The sequence below is a fragment of the Pristiophorus japonicus genome, chromosome 7 (genome assembly GCF_044704955.1).
Source record: "Pristiophorus japonicus isolate sPriJap1 chromosome 7, sPriJap1.hap1, whole genome shotgun sequence".
NCBI classification, from domain to species: Eukaryota; Metazoa; Chordata; class Chondrichthyes; family Pristiophoridae; genus Pristiophorus; species Pristiophorus japonicus.
In genome coordinates, this window is record NC_091983.1 from 171,532,897 (window position 1) to 171,552,658 (window position 19,762).

The window sequence follows — 19,762 nt, forward strand, 5'->3', positions numbered from 1 at the left end:
CACCCAAAACCCCCCTCCTCCCCCTCTCTCTCTCTCTCCAACCCTCCACCCACACTCTCTCTCTCTCTCTCCTCCACCCACACTCTCTCTCTCTCTCTCCACCACCCACACTCTCTCTCTCTCTCTCTCCCTCCACCCACACTCTCTCCTCCACCCACACTCTCTCTCCTCTCTCCTCCACCCACACTCTCTCTCTCTCTCTCTCCTCCACCCACACTCTCTCTCTCTCTCTCTCTCCTCCACCCACACTCTCTCTCTCTCTCTCTCTCTCTCCTCCACCCACACTCTCTCTCTCCTCCACCCACACTCTCTCTCCTCTCCCCACACTCTCTCTCTCTCTCTCTCTCCTCCACCCACACTCTCTCTCTCTCTCTCTCTCCTCCACCCACACTCTCTCTCTCTCTCTCCTCCACCCACACTCTCTCTCTCTCTCTCTCCTCCACCCACACTCTCTCTCTCTCTCTCCTCCACCCACACTCTCTCTCTCTCTCTCTCTCTCTCTCTCTCTCCTCCCCCCACACTCTCTCTCTCTCTCTCTCTCTCTCTCTCTCTCTCTCTCTCTCTCTCTCTCTCTCTCTCTCCTCCTCCCCCCCACACACTCTCTCTCTCTCTCTCTCTCTCTCTCTCTCTCTCTCTTCCCCCCCCCACTCCTCCTCCTCCTGCTCTCTTCCTCGCCAAAGGCGACGGGGTCCACCACTTGCATGTGCAGAAGTACACACAATGTTAGTACTGATAATCACTTTGTATATTCCCCCACTCTGGGCAGTCATACCTTTAGCTGCCTAGGTCCAATGCATTGGAATGCTAAGGGACTACGAGGGGAAAAAAAAACTGCACTTATCAACTCATTGCCTATTTGTTTATATTAATGAGTAGGGGCACAGGCCACCTACTGAGCTGAGCTCCATGTTGCAGAAGTGAGGTTAGTTAGTTGTCAGCCAGAAGTTAATAGTCATGCTTGAAATACGCTAAATATTGCAACATTAACAATAAGGGAAAATTTATTTTAAAGATAGTGCTTTGCATGTAATGCATTATAGTTAGTGGATTGAATAGTGGATCAAACTAATTGTTTAATGTTTTATTTCTTGGAGCACTTTTCTTTCAGATTAAGTTGGAGGTCAAGGTTAATCTGTTGGTAACGTTACAGGGGTAAGGACGAGATACTAGAAAGACTGGCTGTACTTAAAGTAGATAAGCCACCAGGACTGGATAATTTGTATCTTAGGACATCAAGGGAAGTGAAGGGTTGAGAACCAGAGGACACAGATTTAAGGTGATTGGCAAAAGAACCAAAGGAGACACAAGGAAACATTTTTTAAGCAGTGAGTGGTTAGGATCTGGAATGCACTGCCTGAAAGTGTGATGGAGCCAGTCTCAATCACGGCTTTCAAAAGGGAGTTGGCTAAGTACCTGAAAGAAAAAATAATTGCGGGGCTACGTAGAAATAGTCCAACTCTGTGCCAGCGAATGTCCGCTTGATGCGAATGATCTGTTCTGCAGAAACTTGACAGGTCGCAAGTTCTGGGCTTTCACGTATGCAGAAACCCGGAACATGCGGGGCACGTAGACAGCATATGCACAATAGACCCTGTAAAATCTAGGCCAATACATTTTGAGAGAAAAATGAGGAATGGTAGAGTCAACAGAAAGAGGAAGGAGCTGGATAAAAAAAGGAATTCAAATACACAATTCTATGAAAGTGAGAGCGCAGGTAGATAAAAGAGACCATATACGAGATATATACTTGAAAAGAGAAAAATGCAGGACTATGGGGAAAGAGCAGGGGAGTGAGACTAATTGTATAGCTCTTTCAAAGAGCTGGCAAAGGCATGATGACCCAAATGGCTCTCTTCTGTGCTGTCTGATTCTATTTTGACTTTTGGTTTTATAAATAAGAGCATAAGAATAGAAGAATAAAGAAGTAATTAATTTGTACAATGCAACAGTTAGGCCACAGTTACATTTACCAGTCTTGGGTAACTCATTATGGAACGGTCATAAAGCCCTAGAGATACAATATAGATTTATCAGGATAGGGAGTGAAAGGAGAGTGTTTTTAAAACGGTAGTGCTGGGCCGCCTTAAATTGCTGCAGTCAGAATGGTGAAGGTTTCCATCACAGTGACAATGAAGGAACGGACGGTACTTGTCCAAGCCGAGTTGTGTGTGACTTGGAGAGGAACTTAGAGGTGATGATGTTTTCGCGGACCTGCTGCCATTGTCCTGGGTGTTGGAGGTTGTGAGTTTGGAAATTGCTATTGGAAGTGCCTTGGCGACTTGCTATAGTGCATCCTGTATATAGCACACGCTAGCCACGGTACACTGATGATGGAGATGTTTAAGCTAGGGGGTGGGGGATGGGGGGGCAGCAATCAATTGGACTGGTTTGGCTTGGATGGTGTTGAGCTTTGAGTGTTGTAGCTACACCCATCCAGGCAAGTGGAAAGTATTTCATCAAAATCCTGATGTGCTTTCTAGGTGGTGGAGAGGCTTTAGAGAGTCAGGAGGTGAGCCACACATCACAGCCAGCCTCTGACCTGCTCTATTAGCCATGGCATTTATGTGACTGGTCCAATGGAGTTTCTGGTCAATGGTGACCCTCAGAATGGAGGGAAGGCCAATGAAGCAGCTAAAGATATTGGGACTATTTGTACTGGAGCAGAGAATACTTTGCCATTGGGAGTGGTTAAGGCAGAGACGATTGCATCTTTTAAGGAATAATTGAATTCATGTTTGAAACAGGGATAGGACTATCAAGAAAGAGAAAGGTAATAGGATTAATTTTTGTAATGCTATAACCAATGTTCCCTTTAAACTGCCAGTGCTCCAGGGAACCCACGCAGCCGGCTTTCCGACTTTTCAATACAAAAAAACGTGCATACATGGTATTTTGAATGGGCTGTGCGGTGCCAAAACAAGAGGGAACTTTGGCTGTGGTAAAGGACCGTAGAGCTAAGCGAGGCTGTATGGCTTGCCTCTGCGTTGTAAACATCTATGGCTCTTGTTGGTTAAGTAATCATGCAGAAAATGGGATGGGAGACTTTATTTTCAGCACTCTTTTAGATGCTGGAAGTCCTGACCTTTTTCTCTGACTTCTGTTGAGGAAGTGAATTTTTTGAAGATGGTCGCTTTCGACCTATTCACTCCCCTCCCCCGCCCCCCTCCTAGTACTTCAGGAAAATGGGTTTCCCTCAGTTTCTGCAGTCTCTTTCCACTTCATGGGCTCTCAAGACTTTTTCTCTTTCTTCCCCCCGCCCCCCCGCTCCTCCGCCATATTGTACATAATAGACTGACTTGTTATAACGTGCTGGAGAGATTACTACTCTACAGACTAGCTACCATCATCGAACCAGCCATTCCTAAGGAGCAAATGGACTTCCGGAGCCGCCGTAACTGCTGTGACCAAGTAATAGCTTTAACAACGCATATCCCAAGCAGCCTTCCAGCACCACTTCAAGACTGGCGTAGTACTCGTGGATCTGTCAGCGGCATATGACACAGTATGGAAGCATGGTCTGCTTTTCAAGCTCTCCAACATTTTACCCTGCAGAACAACGATCCAGCTTCTCACCTCCATGCTTAGCAACCGACGCTTCCTTGTGTAATCTGGCACTCAGAAGAGCAGACATAGGACATTGAACAACGGACTCCCACAGGGTTCTGTTCTGAAACCCATATTAGTCAACGTTTACACCAGTAATCTGCCCGAAACAGAATACCGCAAGTTCGTATATGCTGATGACATTGCCTTGGCCACGCAAAACATGAATCTGTCCATCACTGAAGAGACCCTCATCATTGATTTACAGAGGATGGAGGTCTACTTCTGTCAATGGCGACTCCGGCCAAACCCAGAAAAGGACATCACCTCGACATTCCACCTTAACGCCTATCAAACAAACCAAGCTTTGAAAGTCTCCTTTTGCGGCGCAGAGAGAAACCATGCCAAAAAACCCTCCTATTTAGAAGTCACGCTCGATCGCACCCTGTCATATAGACAACATCTCCAGAACCTGGGGAAGAAACTAAAGAGTAGGGTCAACTTGATCCAGAAACTTGCCGGATCCACATGGGGAGCAGACGTTCAAATCCTCTTTACGGCAGCATTCACCCTGGTGTACTCTAAGCGGAGTACTGCTCTCCGGCATGGCTATCAAGTCCGCATGTCAAATCTATTGATGTCCAGCTGAATTCTACTATGAGAATTATCACTGGTACACTTTTATCAACACCAACACCAACACCGTGCGTGGCTGCCTGTCCTTGAAAACATCACACCACCACACTTACGCCGCGAATATGCAGTCTCCAGAGAATACAACCGCTACACGAGCAAAAACATGCTGATTCAGGCGGACTTGAACAACCTACCACCAACCTGTCTCAAATCTAGAAAGTCATTTTGGAACGTCGCCGAAGCCCTTCAGCGATCTCCCCTCAGCCTTGATGACCGATGGCGAAATGCTTGGAAGAACTGCGACATACAGAATGGATTCCTTATCCACAGTACAACCTGAAGGATCAAATCTTCCTCGCAAACAGTGGACAACCATCAACCACCTCAGAACTGGTCATGGTAGATGTTGCCACTTTCTCCATAGATGGAAGATTAAAGCATCCCCATCATGTGACTGAAGCTCCGGATCAGACCCTGGAGCATATCATTAAACATTGGCCTCAGAGGAAATTTGCAGGCAGCCTACAAGATATCCATGCTGTTACACCGGAAGCTTTAGCCTGGACATCCAACTTGGATATTGACATTTGATTTGCTCTCTACTACCATACAAAAGGCGACTAGAAGCAAAAAAAAGTTGGATTTTGAAGTCTCAAAGTCATGGATCTTGAGTGCTGCATAAATATCCTGACCAGAAATATCAAGTGCCCATTTCATGTTTGTTTTTTTTTTGCTGTTGTCATTTTGCTCATTGTCTTTGGATCTTCAGAAATTGATTTTGTTTCAGAGAAACATGTTCCATTTAGTTTATTTATAGGCAGTTACTTAATTTAATTTCCCTCTTTTCCCCATCAGGTGTTTTGTTGGAGGTCTTCAAGCTGCTTCATTAAACAGTGTCGTTGGGCTTATGGCCGACAGGTCTTCATGTCAGACATTGCTCTGAGCAAGAATGAAATGATATTTGTAACATGTGATGGAGATGGGTTTACAGGGCACTGGGCTGGAGCAGAAAAGAAGAGTTTGGAAAAGAAAGGTGAAAATTCAGTCTTGTTGCACTTTGTTGGAATTAATTTGTTTGAATGGATTAAAATTAAATGTCACAATAAAAATTAGTCGAGAAATGTGTATCTAGATAATTAGAGCTTGAGTGCTTCATAAAAATGTATTTGATTAAATTATTTGGTGTGCTTTTTTAACACCAAAATGGTGTCTGTGTACTATAATTGGTAATCACTAAGCATATCTCATCTCAATTCTGCCTGAAAAAAATAAATATGAATACTTCAAGTCTCAACCCTCAGCCTGCTACCTAGGCCATATTTTCTGATCTTTCCTCCTCCCTAAAACCAAACACCTATACCATGGCATTTGAATATGAGGATTTAAAAATAGATTTTAATTTTTTGGAAAAGGCTGAATCAGCCTTTCAAAAGACCAAAGGTGGAAAATTCACTTGAGACAGATTTTCCTCTTCAGTGCCTGGATGCAAGAACTTGGCAGGCATATAAATGCTTATCGTAGATCCAAGCACAAGCGGATCATGATTTTCCATCCATTAAGTTTAATGGCCAGATTATCGTGCGCACTTTGTGCTTGAATTTGTAGTAAGCGCTTCCACCCTGCTGTGGGCTCTTGCACCTGAGTTCTAAATAGGAAAATCTGCCTTGATGTGACCAGGTAAATCTTTGATGTGATTTTATATGTGAAGACAGAAAGAAAGAGGGTCTTCACATATTGAGCTCTAAAGCTGTTAACAATTTAAGCAAAAATATTTTTTAAAGGTGCAAAGATCACTTCAATAGATACAGTTTTTCAACTTAAAATTTTTAACGTTTTTGAAATGTATGCATGAATTGTTGATTTGAAGATGTCGGTTAATCATTGGACTGTACATGTTACTCATCTGATTCAGGAGGATTCCATATTGCCTCTGCCAGCTCCCAGCAGCATTGCTTATTGTGTGTGGAATAGTGCAGTCAGGAAGTTTGCATTCATCAGGAGCTGATGAGACTGATCTAGGATCCTCCTGGATGACTGACTAGTTGTATGTTTCATCTAACTTGGCTGGTCTTGTTTAATATCAATCGTGCATGTATGTAAGAAAATAGAATTATGAGGCACGACAGCTTTAAATGCCAAACTTTGGTTGAGGTTTTACTTGCAGGTTTTGATATTTTCCGTCAGTGATAGGTAGTCGTTTAGGTCAGGGGCTCTCAACCTTTTTGCTTCTTGGACACCCCCCTCCTGTATTAGAAAAATTCCATAAGCATAAGCATTTCTGTATAACAATTAGGTATACAATTAAACATATATATTTACTATTATGTTTGTTTTACTTAATGTGAAACTTGTTGCTGGTGCTGAGCAACAGAAGGTATCCGACAAATAGTCCCCCCACCGTCACCAGAGCGGCCTGATAAGAAGGGAGACAGACCCTCCACAAGGCTGAGTAGGAGCAGGTTGGCAAGACAATTGCTGCTTTTTCAACAAAAAAAACAAACGGAAAGGAGAACACTTTAAAGTTTTTAAACTTTGTGTTGGGATTGTTAGTACAAATTTTTTTACAGGTGCAAACAAACATTCTGTGTAAGCTTACTCGACTTTGCTCTCTCTCGCAATACAACAATTTTGCTTGAGAAAAAAAAATCTGCATTTTGTCTCTTTAATACCAAACTTAAATCCAAACTTTGGTTGAGGTTTTACATGCAGGCTTTGATATTTTTTGTCCGTGATAGTTGGTGTTCTAGGTCAGGGGCTCTCAACCTTTTTGCTTTTTAGCAACCCCCCCCCCCCCACCCCCCCATCATGTAATATAACAATTCCACGGACCCCCTGTAACACAACATAAGCATTTCAGTATAAAAATTAGTTATACAATTTCTTATTATTTTTGTTTTACTTATAGGGAAGTGGACCTGAGTCCATGATCAGCTCAACCATGATCGTATTAAATAGCGGGGCAGGCTCGAGGGGTGGTATGGCCTTCTACTCCTATTTCTTATGTTCTTATGTTCTTATGTTAATGTGAAACTTGTTGCTTCCTTTATCTAAAGAGGAAGGACATTATAACTCTCCTTCCCATTCAAATTTCCCTTCCATGCTTTCCAATATAAATTAGCAACAATGTGCTCGTGATCGCACGTTCTTGCTTTCTCAAATTCGCCTTGGACCAGCTCAGCTATCAATCACGAGACATTGCCCCTCCCAAGTCATGCTCTTTATTCGCTCCATTGGTCAGTCACGTCTGGCATTTTGCTCGTGTCATCTGGGATGTAAACAACTTGAGGTTATGACCTGAGGAAACCACGACGGTTGGGGTGTGCAATCTGGTGCTCAAACTTCTCGTGTGGGTGAGGACGGGGTGGAGAATAGTGAGGGAGATTGGGCGTGACTGACTGACAGAGAGTTCGAAGGAGGCTGCAAGTCATTTCACCAGTCCCTGGGAATTTTAAAAATAACTTTGTGGGTACAGTACAGATTTCTGATAAACAGAATGGAATCGCCGTCTGCTGGGAATCTGAAATTAGAAGATGCACAGCAGGTTGGCCAGAAAGATCGTGCTTTTGTGATGGTGGTGGAATAGTTGGTCTCGGGGGCTGCGGAACCCCGGTTGAGATCCCGTGGTCTCGGTGGTCAGAGTAGTTGAGATATTTGTTTTTCAGGTTTGTAGATTGGTGGGAAACTAATGGGAATTATTGAAACGGGGTTGGTTGATTTTATTGTTGATCTTCCACCTGGTTTCCCTATTTTAAGTTTCCACTTTGCCAGTTGATATGGAAGTTGATAGCCATGCCACAGTAGATTGTTTCAGCACTTGGGTTACTATAATTTATCCTTGGCAGTAAAGGATTCTATCTATAAAAAGTGTAATGTGAGTAACTTGTTGAGAATAAAATCTTTCTCCTTCTCCTATTTAAACAAACTGCGTGCCATGTATTTGGACTGTCACACAGCAGAAAGTGGTTGCTGTAGTGACTTTGTAAAGTGTGTTTGATGCACATCTCAAATGTGTAAACATTTTTAATGTTTCTATGCAAGAGGAATTTGTGCAATGTCTGAATTTTCCCAAGGTAAATCTGACTTGGGTTTGAAACTAGGCAAGGAAGTATGCTATTGCTTGAATTGATTTTTCTTTTTTATTAGATGAACTATCCAACATTCTACAAAATCCTTTGGATCAGTTTAACACAACAGAAATAAACAACAGCTTGCACGAAAGGATTAAACTCGAGAAGCTCCCATGTGTTCATCGTGCTGTTTCTGTTTCCACTGATTTGAATGGGCGCAACTTTGCTATTTTACAATCTGATCCTAAAACTAGGTAAGTTTTTAGTTTGTGCCAAATGATTTGCATTCACAGGCAAGATAAACAGAATACGAGAAGAAAACTCTCTTGCCTATGTGTGTTTTCTTTTGTCTGATAGCTGTTAGAATGTGAACATTCTAATTACTAACTCTCTCAATGGTAATAAGCTGGTGATAATGAAGTGTGATCATTAGAGTGATATTCTGTGTAAAATAGCAGATATGTATAAACTGTGACAGGGAAGCATAGCACATAGGAACAGGAGTTGACCATTCAGCCCCTCAGGACTGTTCCGTGATTCTATTAGATCATGGCTAAAATGTACCTCAGCTACCTTTTGCTCTACATCTTTTGATACCCTTGCCTAACACAAATCTATCAATCTCAGCCTTGAAAATTCCAGTTGACTCAGCATCCACATCAATTTGGAGATGGGAGTTCCAGACTTCAACTACCCTTTGCATGGAAAAACTCATTCTTAATTTCACTTCTAACTGATCGAGCTCTAATTTTAAGATCATGACCCCTTATTCTGTATTTCCCTCATCAGAGGAAATAGTTCTTTGTATCTCCCCAAACACATCCCTTTATATATTGAGAAGGCAGTTAAAAAAGCAGATAGGATCCTTGACTTTATTAATAGAGGAATAGAATACAAAAGCTAAGAACATAAGAAATTTGAGCAGAGGTAGGTCATTTGGCCCCTCGAGCCTGCTCCGCCATTTAATAAGATCGTGACTGATCTGATCATGGACTCAGCTCCACTTCCCTGCCCGCTCCCCATAACCCTTTATTCCCTTATCGCTCAAAAATGTCTATCTCTGCCTTAAACATATTCAATGACCCAGCCTCCGCATCTCTCTGGGGCAAAGAATTCCATAGATTTAAAACCCTCAGAAGAAATTTCTTCTCATCTCAGTTTTAAATAGGCGGCCCCTTATTCTGAGATTATGACCCCTAGATGAGATTATATTTCGATGAGATCACCTCTCATTCTTCTGAACTCCAATGAGTATAGGCCCAACCTACTCAACTTATCTTCATAAGTCAACCCCCTCATAACATAAGAAATAGGAACAGGAGTAGGCCATACGGCCCCTTGAGCCTGCTCCGCCATTCAATAAGACTCAGTTCCACTTCCCTGCCCGCTCCCCATAACCCCTTATCCCCTTATCGATTAAGAAACCATCTATTTCTGTCTTAAATTTATTCAATGTCCTAGCTTCTACAGCTCTCTGAGGCAGCAAATTCCAGATTCACAACCCTCAGAAGAAATTTCTTCTCATCTCTGTTTTAAATGGGCGGCCCCTTATTCTAAGATCATGCCCTCTAGTTCGAGTCACCCCCATCAGTGGAAACATCCTCTCTGCATCCACCCTGTCAAGCCCCTTCATAATCTTATACGTCTCGATAAGATCACAACTCATTCTTCTGAACTCCAATGAGTAGAGGCCCAATCTACTCAACCTTTCCTCATAAATCAACCCCCTCATCCCCGGAATCAACCTAGTGAACCTTCTCTGAATTATCTCCGAAGCAAGTATATCCTTTCGTAAATATGGAAACCAAAACTGCACGCAGTATTCCAGGTGTGGCCTCACCAATACCTTATATAGCTGTAATAAAACTTCCCTGCTTTTATACTCCATCCCCTTTGCAATAAAGGCAAAGATACCATTGGCTTTCCTGATCACTTGCTGTACCTGCATACTATCCTTTTGTGTTTCATGCACAAGTACCTCCAGGTCCCACTGTACTGCAGCACTTTGCAATCTTTCTCCATTTAAATAATAACTTGCTCTTTGATTTTTTTTCTGACAAAGTGCATGACTTCACACTTTCCAACATTATACTCCATTTGCCAATTTTTTGCCCACTCACTTAGCCTGTCTATGTCCTTTTGCAGATTTTTTGTGTCCTCACTCAGTGCTTTTCCTCCCATCTTTGTATCATCAGCAAATTTGGCTACATTACACTCAGTCCCTTCTTCCAAGTCGTTAATATAGATTGTAAATAGTTGAAGCCCCAGCACTGATCCCTGCGACACCCCACTAGTTTCTGTTTGCCAATCGGAAAATGACCCATTTATCCCGACTCTCTGTTTTCTGTTAGTTAGCCAATCCTATCTCCATGCCCCCCAACCCTGTGAACTTTTATCTTGTGCAGTAACCTTTTATGTGGCACCTTATCGAATGCCTTCTGGAAATCCAAATACACCACATCTACTGGTTTTCCCCTTATCCACCCTGTTTGTTACATCCTCAAAGAACTGCAGCAAATTTGTCAAACATGATTTCCCTTTCATAAAACCATGTTGGCTCTGCTTGATTGAATTATGCTTTTCCAAATGTCCTGCTGCTTCATCCTTAATAATGGACTCCAGCATTTTCCCAATGACCGATGTTAGGCTAACTGGTCTATAGTTTCCTGCGTTCTGTCTGCCGCCTTTTTTAACATTTGCAGTTTTCCAATCTGCTGGGACCTCCCCAGAATCCAGAGAATTTTGGTAGATTGCAACCAATGCATCCGCTATCTCTGCAGCCACTTCTTTTAAGACTCTAGGACTTGTCAACCTTTAGTCCCATTATTTTACAAGTACTACTACTTTAGTGATAGCATTAAGTTCCTCCCTTGATTATCCACTATTGGGATGTTTTTAGTGTCTTTTACCGTGAAAACCGATACAAAGTATTTGTTCAACGTCTCTGCCATTTCCCTGTTCCCCATTATTAATTCCCCAGTCTCATCCTCTACGTGACCAACATTTAATTTTCCTTTTTATGTACCTGTAGAAACTCTTACTATCTGTTTTTAGATTTTGTGCTAGTTTACTTTCATAATCTATCTTCCCCCTCTTATTTTTTTTAGTCGTTCTTTGCTGGCTTTTAAAAATTTCCCAATCCTCTGGCTTCCCACTAGTCTTGGCCACATTGTATGCCCTTGTTTTCATTTTGACACCATTCCTTAGTTAGCCACGAATGGTTATCCCTTTTCTTACAATCTTCCCTTCTCATTGGGTTATATTTTTGTTGCAAGTTATGAAAATATCTCCTTAAATGTTTGCCACTGCTCATCAACCGTCCCACAATTTAATCTATTTTCCCAGTCCACTTTAGCTATCACTATCTTCAGTTATGCCAAATCTTTATCAAACACTGGTTCAGCCTCAGCTGGAATATTGTGTTCAATTCTGGGCACCACACTTTAGGAAGGATATCAAGGCCTTGGAGAGGGTGCAGAAGAGATTTACTAGAATGGTACCAGGAATGAGGAACTTTAGTTATGTGGAGAGACTGGAGAACCTGGAGTTGTTCTCGTTTGAGCAGAAAAGGTTAAGAGGAGAATTGATAGAGGGCATTCAAAATCATGAAGGGTTTTAATAGAGTAAATAAGAAGAAACCGTTTCCAGTAGCAGAAGGGTCGGTAACCATGGGACACAGAATTAAGGTGATTGTCAAAAGAACCAGAGGCAATAGGAGGAAACATTTTTTTAGACAGCGATTTGTTGAGATCTGGAATGCACTGCTTGAAAGGATGGTGGAAGCAGATTCAAAAATAACATTTAAATGAGAACTGGATAAAAACTTGATGGGAAAAAATTTACAGGACTATGGAGAAAGAATAGGGGAGTGGGATTACTTGGTTAGCTCTACCTAGGAGCTGGCATAGGCATGATGGGCCAAATTGCTGCCTTTTGTGCTACCTCCTTATGCTGTATCATTTTATGATTCTATGATATATGCATACCATTTTGAAAGAGTGGAAATATGAAATGGTTGTTTCACTAAGATACTTAAGACAAAAAAAATAGATTTTGTATGATAGTATAGGTTGCATAGTGTGAAATTTGATGCTAAACCATTTGTTCGATTTGCTTTTATTTAATTTATAACCGATGTTCTGTTGCTTTCATTATATATTTCTATTTTGAGTGAGCTGTTTTGTATGGAATTAGGCAGGAGTATGACAAATGAAGCAATGTTGCTAGCTACTCATGGCTATTGTTTTGCCTGTTGGGGAAGGCATCAACTGAGTCATGCAATGAGAACAAGATTTAGATTGACAGGCTGGGTGGAAATATGCGGAAATGGAAAGTGACAGACTGGGATATGAGATATACAGAAGCTTATGCAGTGGTTTTAGGAGCTCATTTACTCTAAAACATTAGGATGCTCACAGCAAAGAAACTGCTGCCTCTCAGGTCAAAGTAGTGTTTAAGGCATTTATGATCTGTTGGATCTCAGATTTCTCATTGTCCCGCTTTCTAAAATGTCTCCCAAGAGATAAAATTGTACCTTTCAATGTTCTTGTATTTAGTTAGATGTCGTTAAATATAAGACTTGATTTTACACTTGCACAAAGGTTCACAGAAGTGTCAACCGTGGCTCAATGGTATTACTTTTGCCTCTGAGTCAGAAGGTTGTGGGTTCAAGTCCCACTCCAGAGACTGGAGCACAAAATCCAGGTTACCATTCCAATGCATTACTGAGGAAGTTCTGCACTGTCTGACGTGCCATCTTTCAGGCTAAACCGAGGCCCAGTCTGCCCTCTCGGGTGTACATAAAATATCCCATGGCACTATTCTGAATTCTTCCTGGTGTCCTGGCTAGCATTTATCCCTCAACCAACACACTAAATAGTTTCTTGTTCATTATCACATTGCTCTTTTTGGGAGCTTGCTGTGTGCAAATTGGCTGCAACGTTTCCTACATTGCAATAGTGTCTATATAGGTGCAGCGCCCCAAATCTGGAACCCTCGGGACCAAGGCCGTTCGGGATTTTGCGTTTTGCCGGATTTTGGAACGTTTTTCTGACGTTACGAATCCGAAAACACCCGAGCCCGGGTTCGGGTATTTCTGGATTTCAGAACGTCAGCAAGCAGGTGTTCGCTGGACGATGAGGTTGTCAGCCGGAGCAGTGTTCGGGCAGGCCCCGCCGCCGAGGAGGTGTTTGGGCGGGGCCCGCCGAAGAGCTGGTTGGGCGGCCCCATCGCGGAGGAGGTGTTTGGGCGGGCCGGCGAGGAGCCCTCGAGGTAAGGGCAGTGGTGGCGAGGCCCAAGGTCGGGCGGCAGCGAGGCCCGAGATCGGCTGTCGGCAAGGCGAGGCCCGAGGTTGGGCGGCGGCGAGGCGAGGGATGGTGAGGCAGTGGCGGGACCTCGGTCGGTGGTCCGGATTCCGGAACATTTTAATGATTCCGGACGACCCTGCCACCAATCGGTCCGAAGTCTGTAACATTCCGGAACTGCGGATTTTGGACACTCAACCTGTACTTTAAAGAGTACTTCATTGGCTGTAAAGTGCTTTGGAATGTCCTGAGATCGTGAAAGTCACTATATAACTGCAAGTCTTTCTTTAAACTGAATATTGTAAACAATTACACTATAGCATCATAGAAATTATAGCACAGATGATCATTCAGCTAGATCTTCAATTAGCACCATTTACTTTAATCTAATTTCCCCGCTCTTCCCCTGTATCTGTTTGTATTCTTCCTTTTCAAATACTTATCCAATTTCCTTTTAAATGATGCTGTAGTCACTACCTCAGTAACCATTCGTGTTAAAGCATTCCACTTTCTAATAACTATTCTAACTTTCTCCTTCATATTATTATTCTCAGTCTATGCCCCCTGTTACCAACTTGTCAACCAGTGGAAACAAATCTTCACTTGTTACCATCCCAAAACTTAATAATTTTGAAAATCTCCTAGATTCTCCCTTTTAAACTTCACTGTTCCCTTGCGGGTGGGGGTTGGGAACGGGGGGAGGTGATAAGAGAGAAAGACCACAATTCTTGAAGTCTTTCTGATATATTTTTGTGCCTTTTTCATGGTTTTATTATCCTTTCCACAATGGGGTAGCTAGAACTGCACACACTACTCCAAATGTGGCTTAATGTTTCGTACAAATTCAGTATAATTTCCTTGCATTTATATTTAGTGTCTCAATAATATATAAAACCATTGTCTTTTAATAGCCTATTCTGTTTGCATTGCTACCTTTTTAAAGATGTATGTATCGGCACCTCTTCTTCCATTCTGTTAATACTCTTTTGCCCTTCATAGTCTCTTCCCCAAAAATGTATTCCCCATATTGAACATATCTGCCCACTTCGTTAACTCGTTTGTTTTCCTGTAGTCGTCTGCATTTTACTTTGGTTTACTGTGCCACCAATTTGATATTCTGTTTGTATCTTTACCCTTTAATGGAATGTTTAATTTTTTTTTTAGCCTATATGAAATTCCAAATGTGTCTTCTTCAAGATTTACTGAAGACTTTAGCAAACTACTCGGGGAAGCCAGTGAAACTGACAACATCCATGATGTCACATGTCAAGTTGGCAATCAAATTTTTCCCAGTCATAAGTATATCCTGGCCATGCGATCCGACTACTTTAGAAAGCTTTTCTTTCCTGATGGGGAACAGGTTGAGATCTCTGATGCCCAGCTACAGGAAGATGATGCAGTGGGATGTGACCTATACGTTCTGGATAAAATTCAGGCCGACTTGTTTGCCTATATTTTGCAGTTCATATATACGGATACCTGTGACTTGCTAACTGATGGCTACAAACCAAAAATCCTGTGCAATGATAAAATAGAAACCTATCAAGATTCACTGATATCCAAATTGGAAGGATCAATGCAGAAGTTCAGCTTTTGTGAAGAAGCAAAAGGAAAATCTGCATCTGAGGTTTATGGAAACCAGCAGAGTCAGAAACCGAAGACCAAAAGTAAAAACAGCAAAAAAAACAAAGGGCTTAATGAAGCGGCTAATCCAGTTAAAATGCTGCAGGCCATGGCAAAAAAATTTGGTCTTGCCAGTCTATATGCAAGGTAAGATTGGAGGAGAAGCCCAGTTAAGTAAAGGAAGTGCAATTTAAGTATATGTTTCAAAGGTGTTAGAATAAGGAGAATGTCTCATCGGTTTCCATTATTTCTAAATGGAAGAAGTTTTATTATTCTCAGCATTTTTTATCTATTTTAATTTATTTCCCTTCTAGGTCTTTAATAGACACACGCTTGGGTAGATTTCTTTATTAGGCCTCAGATCAGGCATTAGTCGGGAGGAGCGTTATTAGCATGCGCCTCCCCCCCCCATCCGATTTTATGGAGTTAGCTTTGTTTACATAGTATGGGTGGGCTCCTGGCCCTTTGGGCTGACATTGGAAATTTTCCAGAGAGTGCATTCCACATGGTGCATTAGGGTGAGGAAAATTGGCCGCAAACGGTCAGTTAATTCTGAATTAGGAAATTCAAATTAGGAAATAGAATACTCTTGCATTTCACATGCTGGGCTACAAAAGGATACATTTGTGTAATTTGAAGCTTCATAACAATTTGAATATTGTACATTGCAGGTTAGATGGGGTCAAATTGGAAAATTGGAAGATAAGAGTTGTGCACAAGAAAAGTGGAAACAAATTGAAGTTCAATCAGAAGAAGTGGTAGGTGCTGTATTTATCTCTTCAAAACATGTAAGGATATAACATTGGAAAATGTTCTGTTATTTATCACATACAATAACATAATCCATGAAGTGTACCTTGTGGCTAATCTAGAAAGTGGTTGGATCTTTTCAATTTCAAAATTGGCTCCTTTTGCCTGATTGTTATCACGTACTTAAATTGGTTAATCTGGGGCATAACTCTGCATTAAATTTGGAGACATATAGAAAGCAATCAAGTAGATGTAGTTATATGGCATACTGCTACTGAAGCAGGGTGGGGAAGGGAAAGTGCCATGCCCCTTCCAACACTTGGACCTGGATTCAAATTCAACCTATATTGATGGGCTGAAAGTCTCCTCTCCCTGTAAGCACTCTAAATTTGAGTTTGCTGGCTTTAACCAAGTTCCCAATGAGTATGAAACTGTAACATGTAACTGGCTGTACTAGTTAGCTCTAAAATTGTATTATGATGCAGTACGGTGCTCTTCTGGTGTTGCTCTTGAGGCACATTTGTTTGAAAAGTTAGAGGTAGCTTTACTCTGTACCTAACTTTGGTGTACTTGGTACACTAGGTATCCAGTATATGAAGAATGTATTTCACTGACGACCCTAACCTTGTGTGTAAAATATAGCACTCCAAACTCTCTCTTCCCCCATGCCTAGGGAAAAAATAGGCTATTAGCCAAAAAAAAGTAATATGAGAATAATTTGGAAATTACTTACCTTTGACTGTAAATCTTCTGGATGCACAATTTCGAGACTGTTCATCATCGACAACCAGAAAAAGATTTGCATAATAGGTAGAAATCTTGATGTATTCGGGATGAATTTCCATTCACAAATGTCACCCTTATTTCTGTCATTATGTTTAGTCCAAAAATTGAATAATATTCCAAGTAAAAGTATTAAATGTCATAATTAAAAAAAAATGCATTTTGTACTGTAGCTTTTTTAATAAGAGTATTGTAGTTATCTAATATGGTTCTTCAGAGGACATCTACACTAACATTCGGCTCCTATTGACTAAAAGTGCTAAGCTACACAAGTGAGAAGGCCCTACATTCCTTTCCTGGTCTGTGCTGAGCTTTGCAGCTGGGATACTGCAATTAACCTGAGGGCTCCAGCGCTCGGTGGTGGGGGGGGTGCGGTTTACACTTCAGATTGCTGTCATTAACTTCTACTGGAAAATATGTGAGGATTTTGGGGGAGGTCAGCTCTGGACTCAACTGTGTTGCTTCATACAGTCATATAGGCAGCAGGCACTTACTGTCTAGGTTTACATTTGAAGAATGGCTGGTTAAGTGTGGTACCATAGGGCTGCCAATGCCTATGGAATCAAACCCAATCAATATTCTGTACCTTTGGGCGGGAAGAGAAGCACAGTGCCTCTACTGTAAAAGCAAGTGATAATTTGACTTCATTGTAATAAAAAATATATATTCTCTATGATAGACTTTTTCAGATAGATCCAGACTCTCAAATTTCCACTCTAGATCTTGCCAGAATTGAACTTTTATTCCTACCTTTGCTTTGTTCCCTATTAGTTCGTATTTGTGTGACGTAACTTTGAGATCAGAAGATGGAAAAGAATTCGTCTGCCACAAATGTGTGCTATGTGCTAGACTTGGTAAAGATGCCCATTATCTTTTTAACACATGTATGTTTGTCTTTGTATTTCTGTTCAAAAATATTTATCAATTACATTTCTTTTCTTTTAGAGTATTTTCACAGTATGCTGAGTAACGCCTGGATTGAGGTATTTATAATTGTGCTTTACTGTGAAATGAAATCTAGTTGGGGTGGAAGCCGTAGAAAGTGGGCATTATAGCTCTGAATTATTAGACATTTCAAGTAAAAGTGGTCTGATCCATAGGTGTCCATCAACACTTTTTATAAGTTTAAACATTTTCCATAACTAACTATTCTGAATAGCACAAAATGGATAAATTATTCCAAAAAGCGTAGAGTGTACCTAATATATTTTATAGACTATTGTCCTACTTAATAATCTGAATGCCGATGGAAGATTTAAATGTGCAGCATTCTGATTGTATTGTAAATTGAGATGTTTTGTACTCCAGCATCTATATTTTATTTTTCTTCTGAATATTATAATTTTGTTATAAATATTGAAGAGTATGCCAGTTCTTGCTGGTTAAAGGAATACTACTGTTATAAGTTGACACAAATTTACACAGCAGTGCTCCTTTTTAATAACTCCTCCTATGTATTAATTAAACATAAACATCTGAACACATTTGCTAACTGCACAAACATAAGCAGGACAGTATGTCTTCTACTCCAGCTTAGTAATTTGAGAGGAAATGATAAACATCAGCAGATACTGAAGCATAATTGAATGTGATTAATCTTAAAGTTGACTTTATTGTCCTTTCTACCTTTTCGCCGCTACCGCTCACTGCTCACCTCTGCAATTTTTGTGTTTAGGCCTCTTGTTGCACAGCATTGGAAATGCCCATCCATTCTGACATTTTGGAGGTTATTTTGGATTATATCTACACAGGTGAAGCTCCAACTGTTAAAGGTCAGAACTACATGTTCCATATCTTATGTATCATATATTATGCAAATGCATTAGGCTGATTTTAAATCTCTTTCCTTATTTCCCCGCTTCTCCCCCCCCCCCCCCCAATAGTTTAATGCATGGTGTTACAAAGTATTATAAAGTAGTTACAACACAGAAACAGGCCATTTGGCCATATAGATCCATGCTGGTGTTGTGGTCCACACCAGCCTCATCCCACCCTTTGTCACCTAAGCCCATGAACATATCCTTCTAATCCTTTCTCCCTCAAGGGCTTATCTAGCTTCCCTTAAATGCAACTATGTTATGCACCTCAACTACTCCTTGTGGTAGCGAGTTACACATTCTAATCACTCTCAACAACAACCTGTATTTATATAGCAGCTTCAACGTCGTAAAATGTCCCAAGACGCTTCACAGGAGTGTTATCAAACAAAACATGCCACGTAAGGAGATATTAGGGTAGGTGAAAGGTAGGTTTTAAGGAGTGTTTTAAAGGAGGAAGGAGAGGTGGAGAGGTTTTGGGAGGGAATTAGAGCTCAGGGTTTTGGCAGCTGAAGGCACGGCCACCAATGGTGGAGCAATTAAAATCGAGGATGCACAAGAGGCCAGAATTGGAGGACTGCGGATATCTGAGGGCTGTAGGGCTGGAGCAGGTTACAGAGATAGGGAGGGATTTGAGAACAAGAATGAGAATTTTAAAATTGAGACATTGCTTAACCGGGAACCAATGTAGGTCAGCAAGCACAGGGTGATGGGTGAGCGGGACATGGTGCGAGTTAGGACATGGGCAGCAGAGCTTTGGATGTCCTCAAGTTTATGGAGGGTGGAAACTGGGGGGCCGGCAGGAATGCATTAGAATAGTCAAGTCTAGAGGTAACAAAGGCATGGATGAGACTGGATAAAGAAGATTCTTCTGAATTCTTCATTGGATTTATTAGTGACCCCTAGTTCTAGTCTCACCCGCAAGTGGAAGCATCTTAATCTGCGTCTACTCTATCAAACCCTTTCATAATCATATAAGACCTCTATCAGGTCACCCTTCAGCCTTCTCTTTTCTAGAGAAAAGAGCCCCAGCCTGTTCAATCTTTCCTGATGGGTATAACCTTTCAGTTCTGCTATTATTCTAATAATTTTTTTTTTGTACCTTCTCCAGTGCCTCTATCCTTTTTTATCATCTGGAGACCAGAACTGTGCACAGTACTATAAGTGTGGTCTGACCAAGATCCTATACAGTTTAACATAATTTCTCTGCTTTTCAATTCTGTCCCTCTAGAAATGAACC

General features: G+C 41.4%; 1 protein-coding gene across 1 annotated transcript in view; it reads left to right on the top strand.

Moving 5' to 3' along the window:
* ibtk (inhibitor of Bruton agammaglobulinemia tyrosine kinase) overlaps window positions 1-19,762 on the top strand; it is a 158,148-nt gene that overhangs the window by 80,937 nt on the left and 57,449 nt on the right. The window contains exons 10-16 of the mRNA XM_070885570.1: window positions 5,035-5,212; window positions 8,323-8,500; window positions 14,714-15,319; window positions 15,844-15,930; window positions 17,477-17,559; window positions 17,651-17,688; window positions 18,381-18,477. Coding sequence (XP_070741671.1) covers window positions 5,035-5,212; window positions 8,323-8,500; window positions 14,714-15,319; window positions 15,844-15,930; window positions 17,477-17,559; window positions 17,651-17,688; window positions 18,381-18,477 — 1,267 coding nt within the window. The remainder of the gene's footprint in view (window positions 1-5,034; window positions 5,213-8,322; window positions 8,501-14,713; window positions 15,320-15,843; window positions 15,931-17,476; window positions 17,560-17,650; window positions 17,689-18,380; window positions 18,478-19,762) is intronic.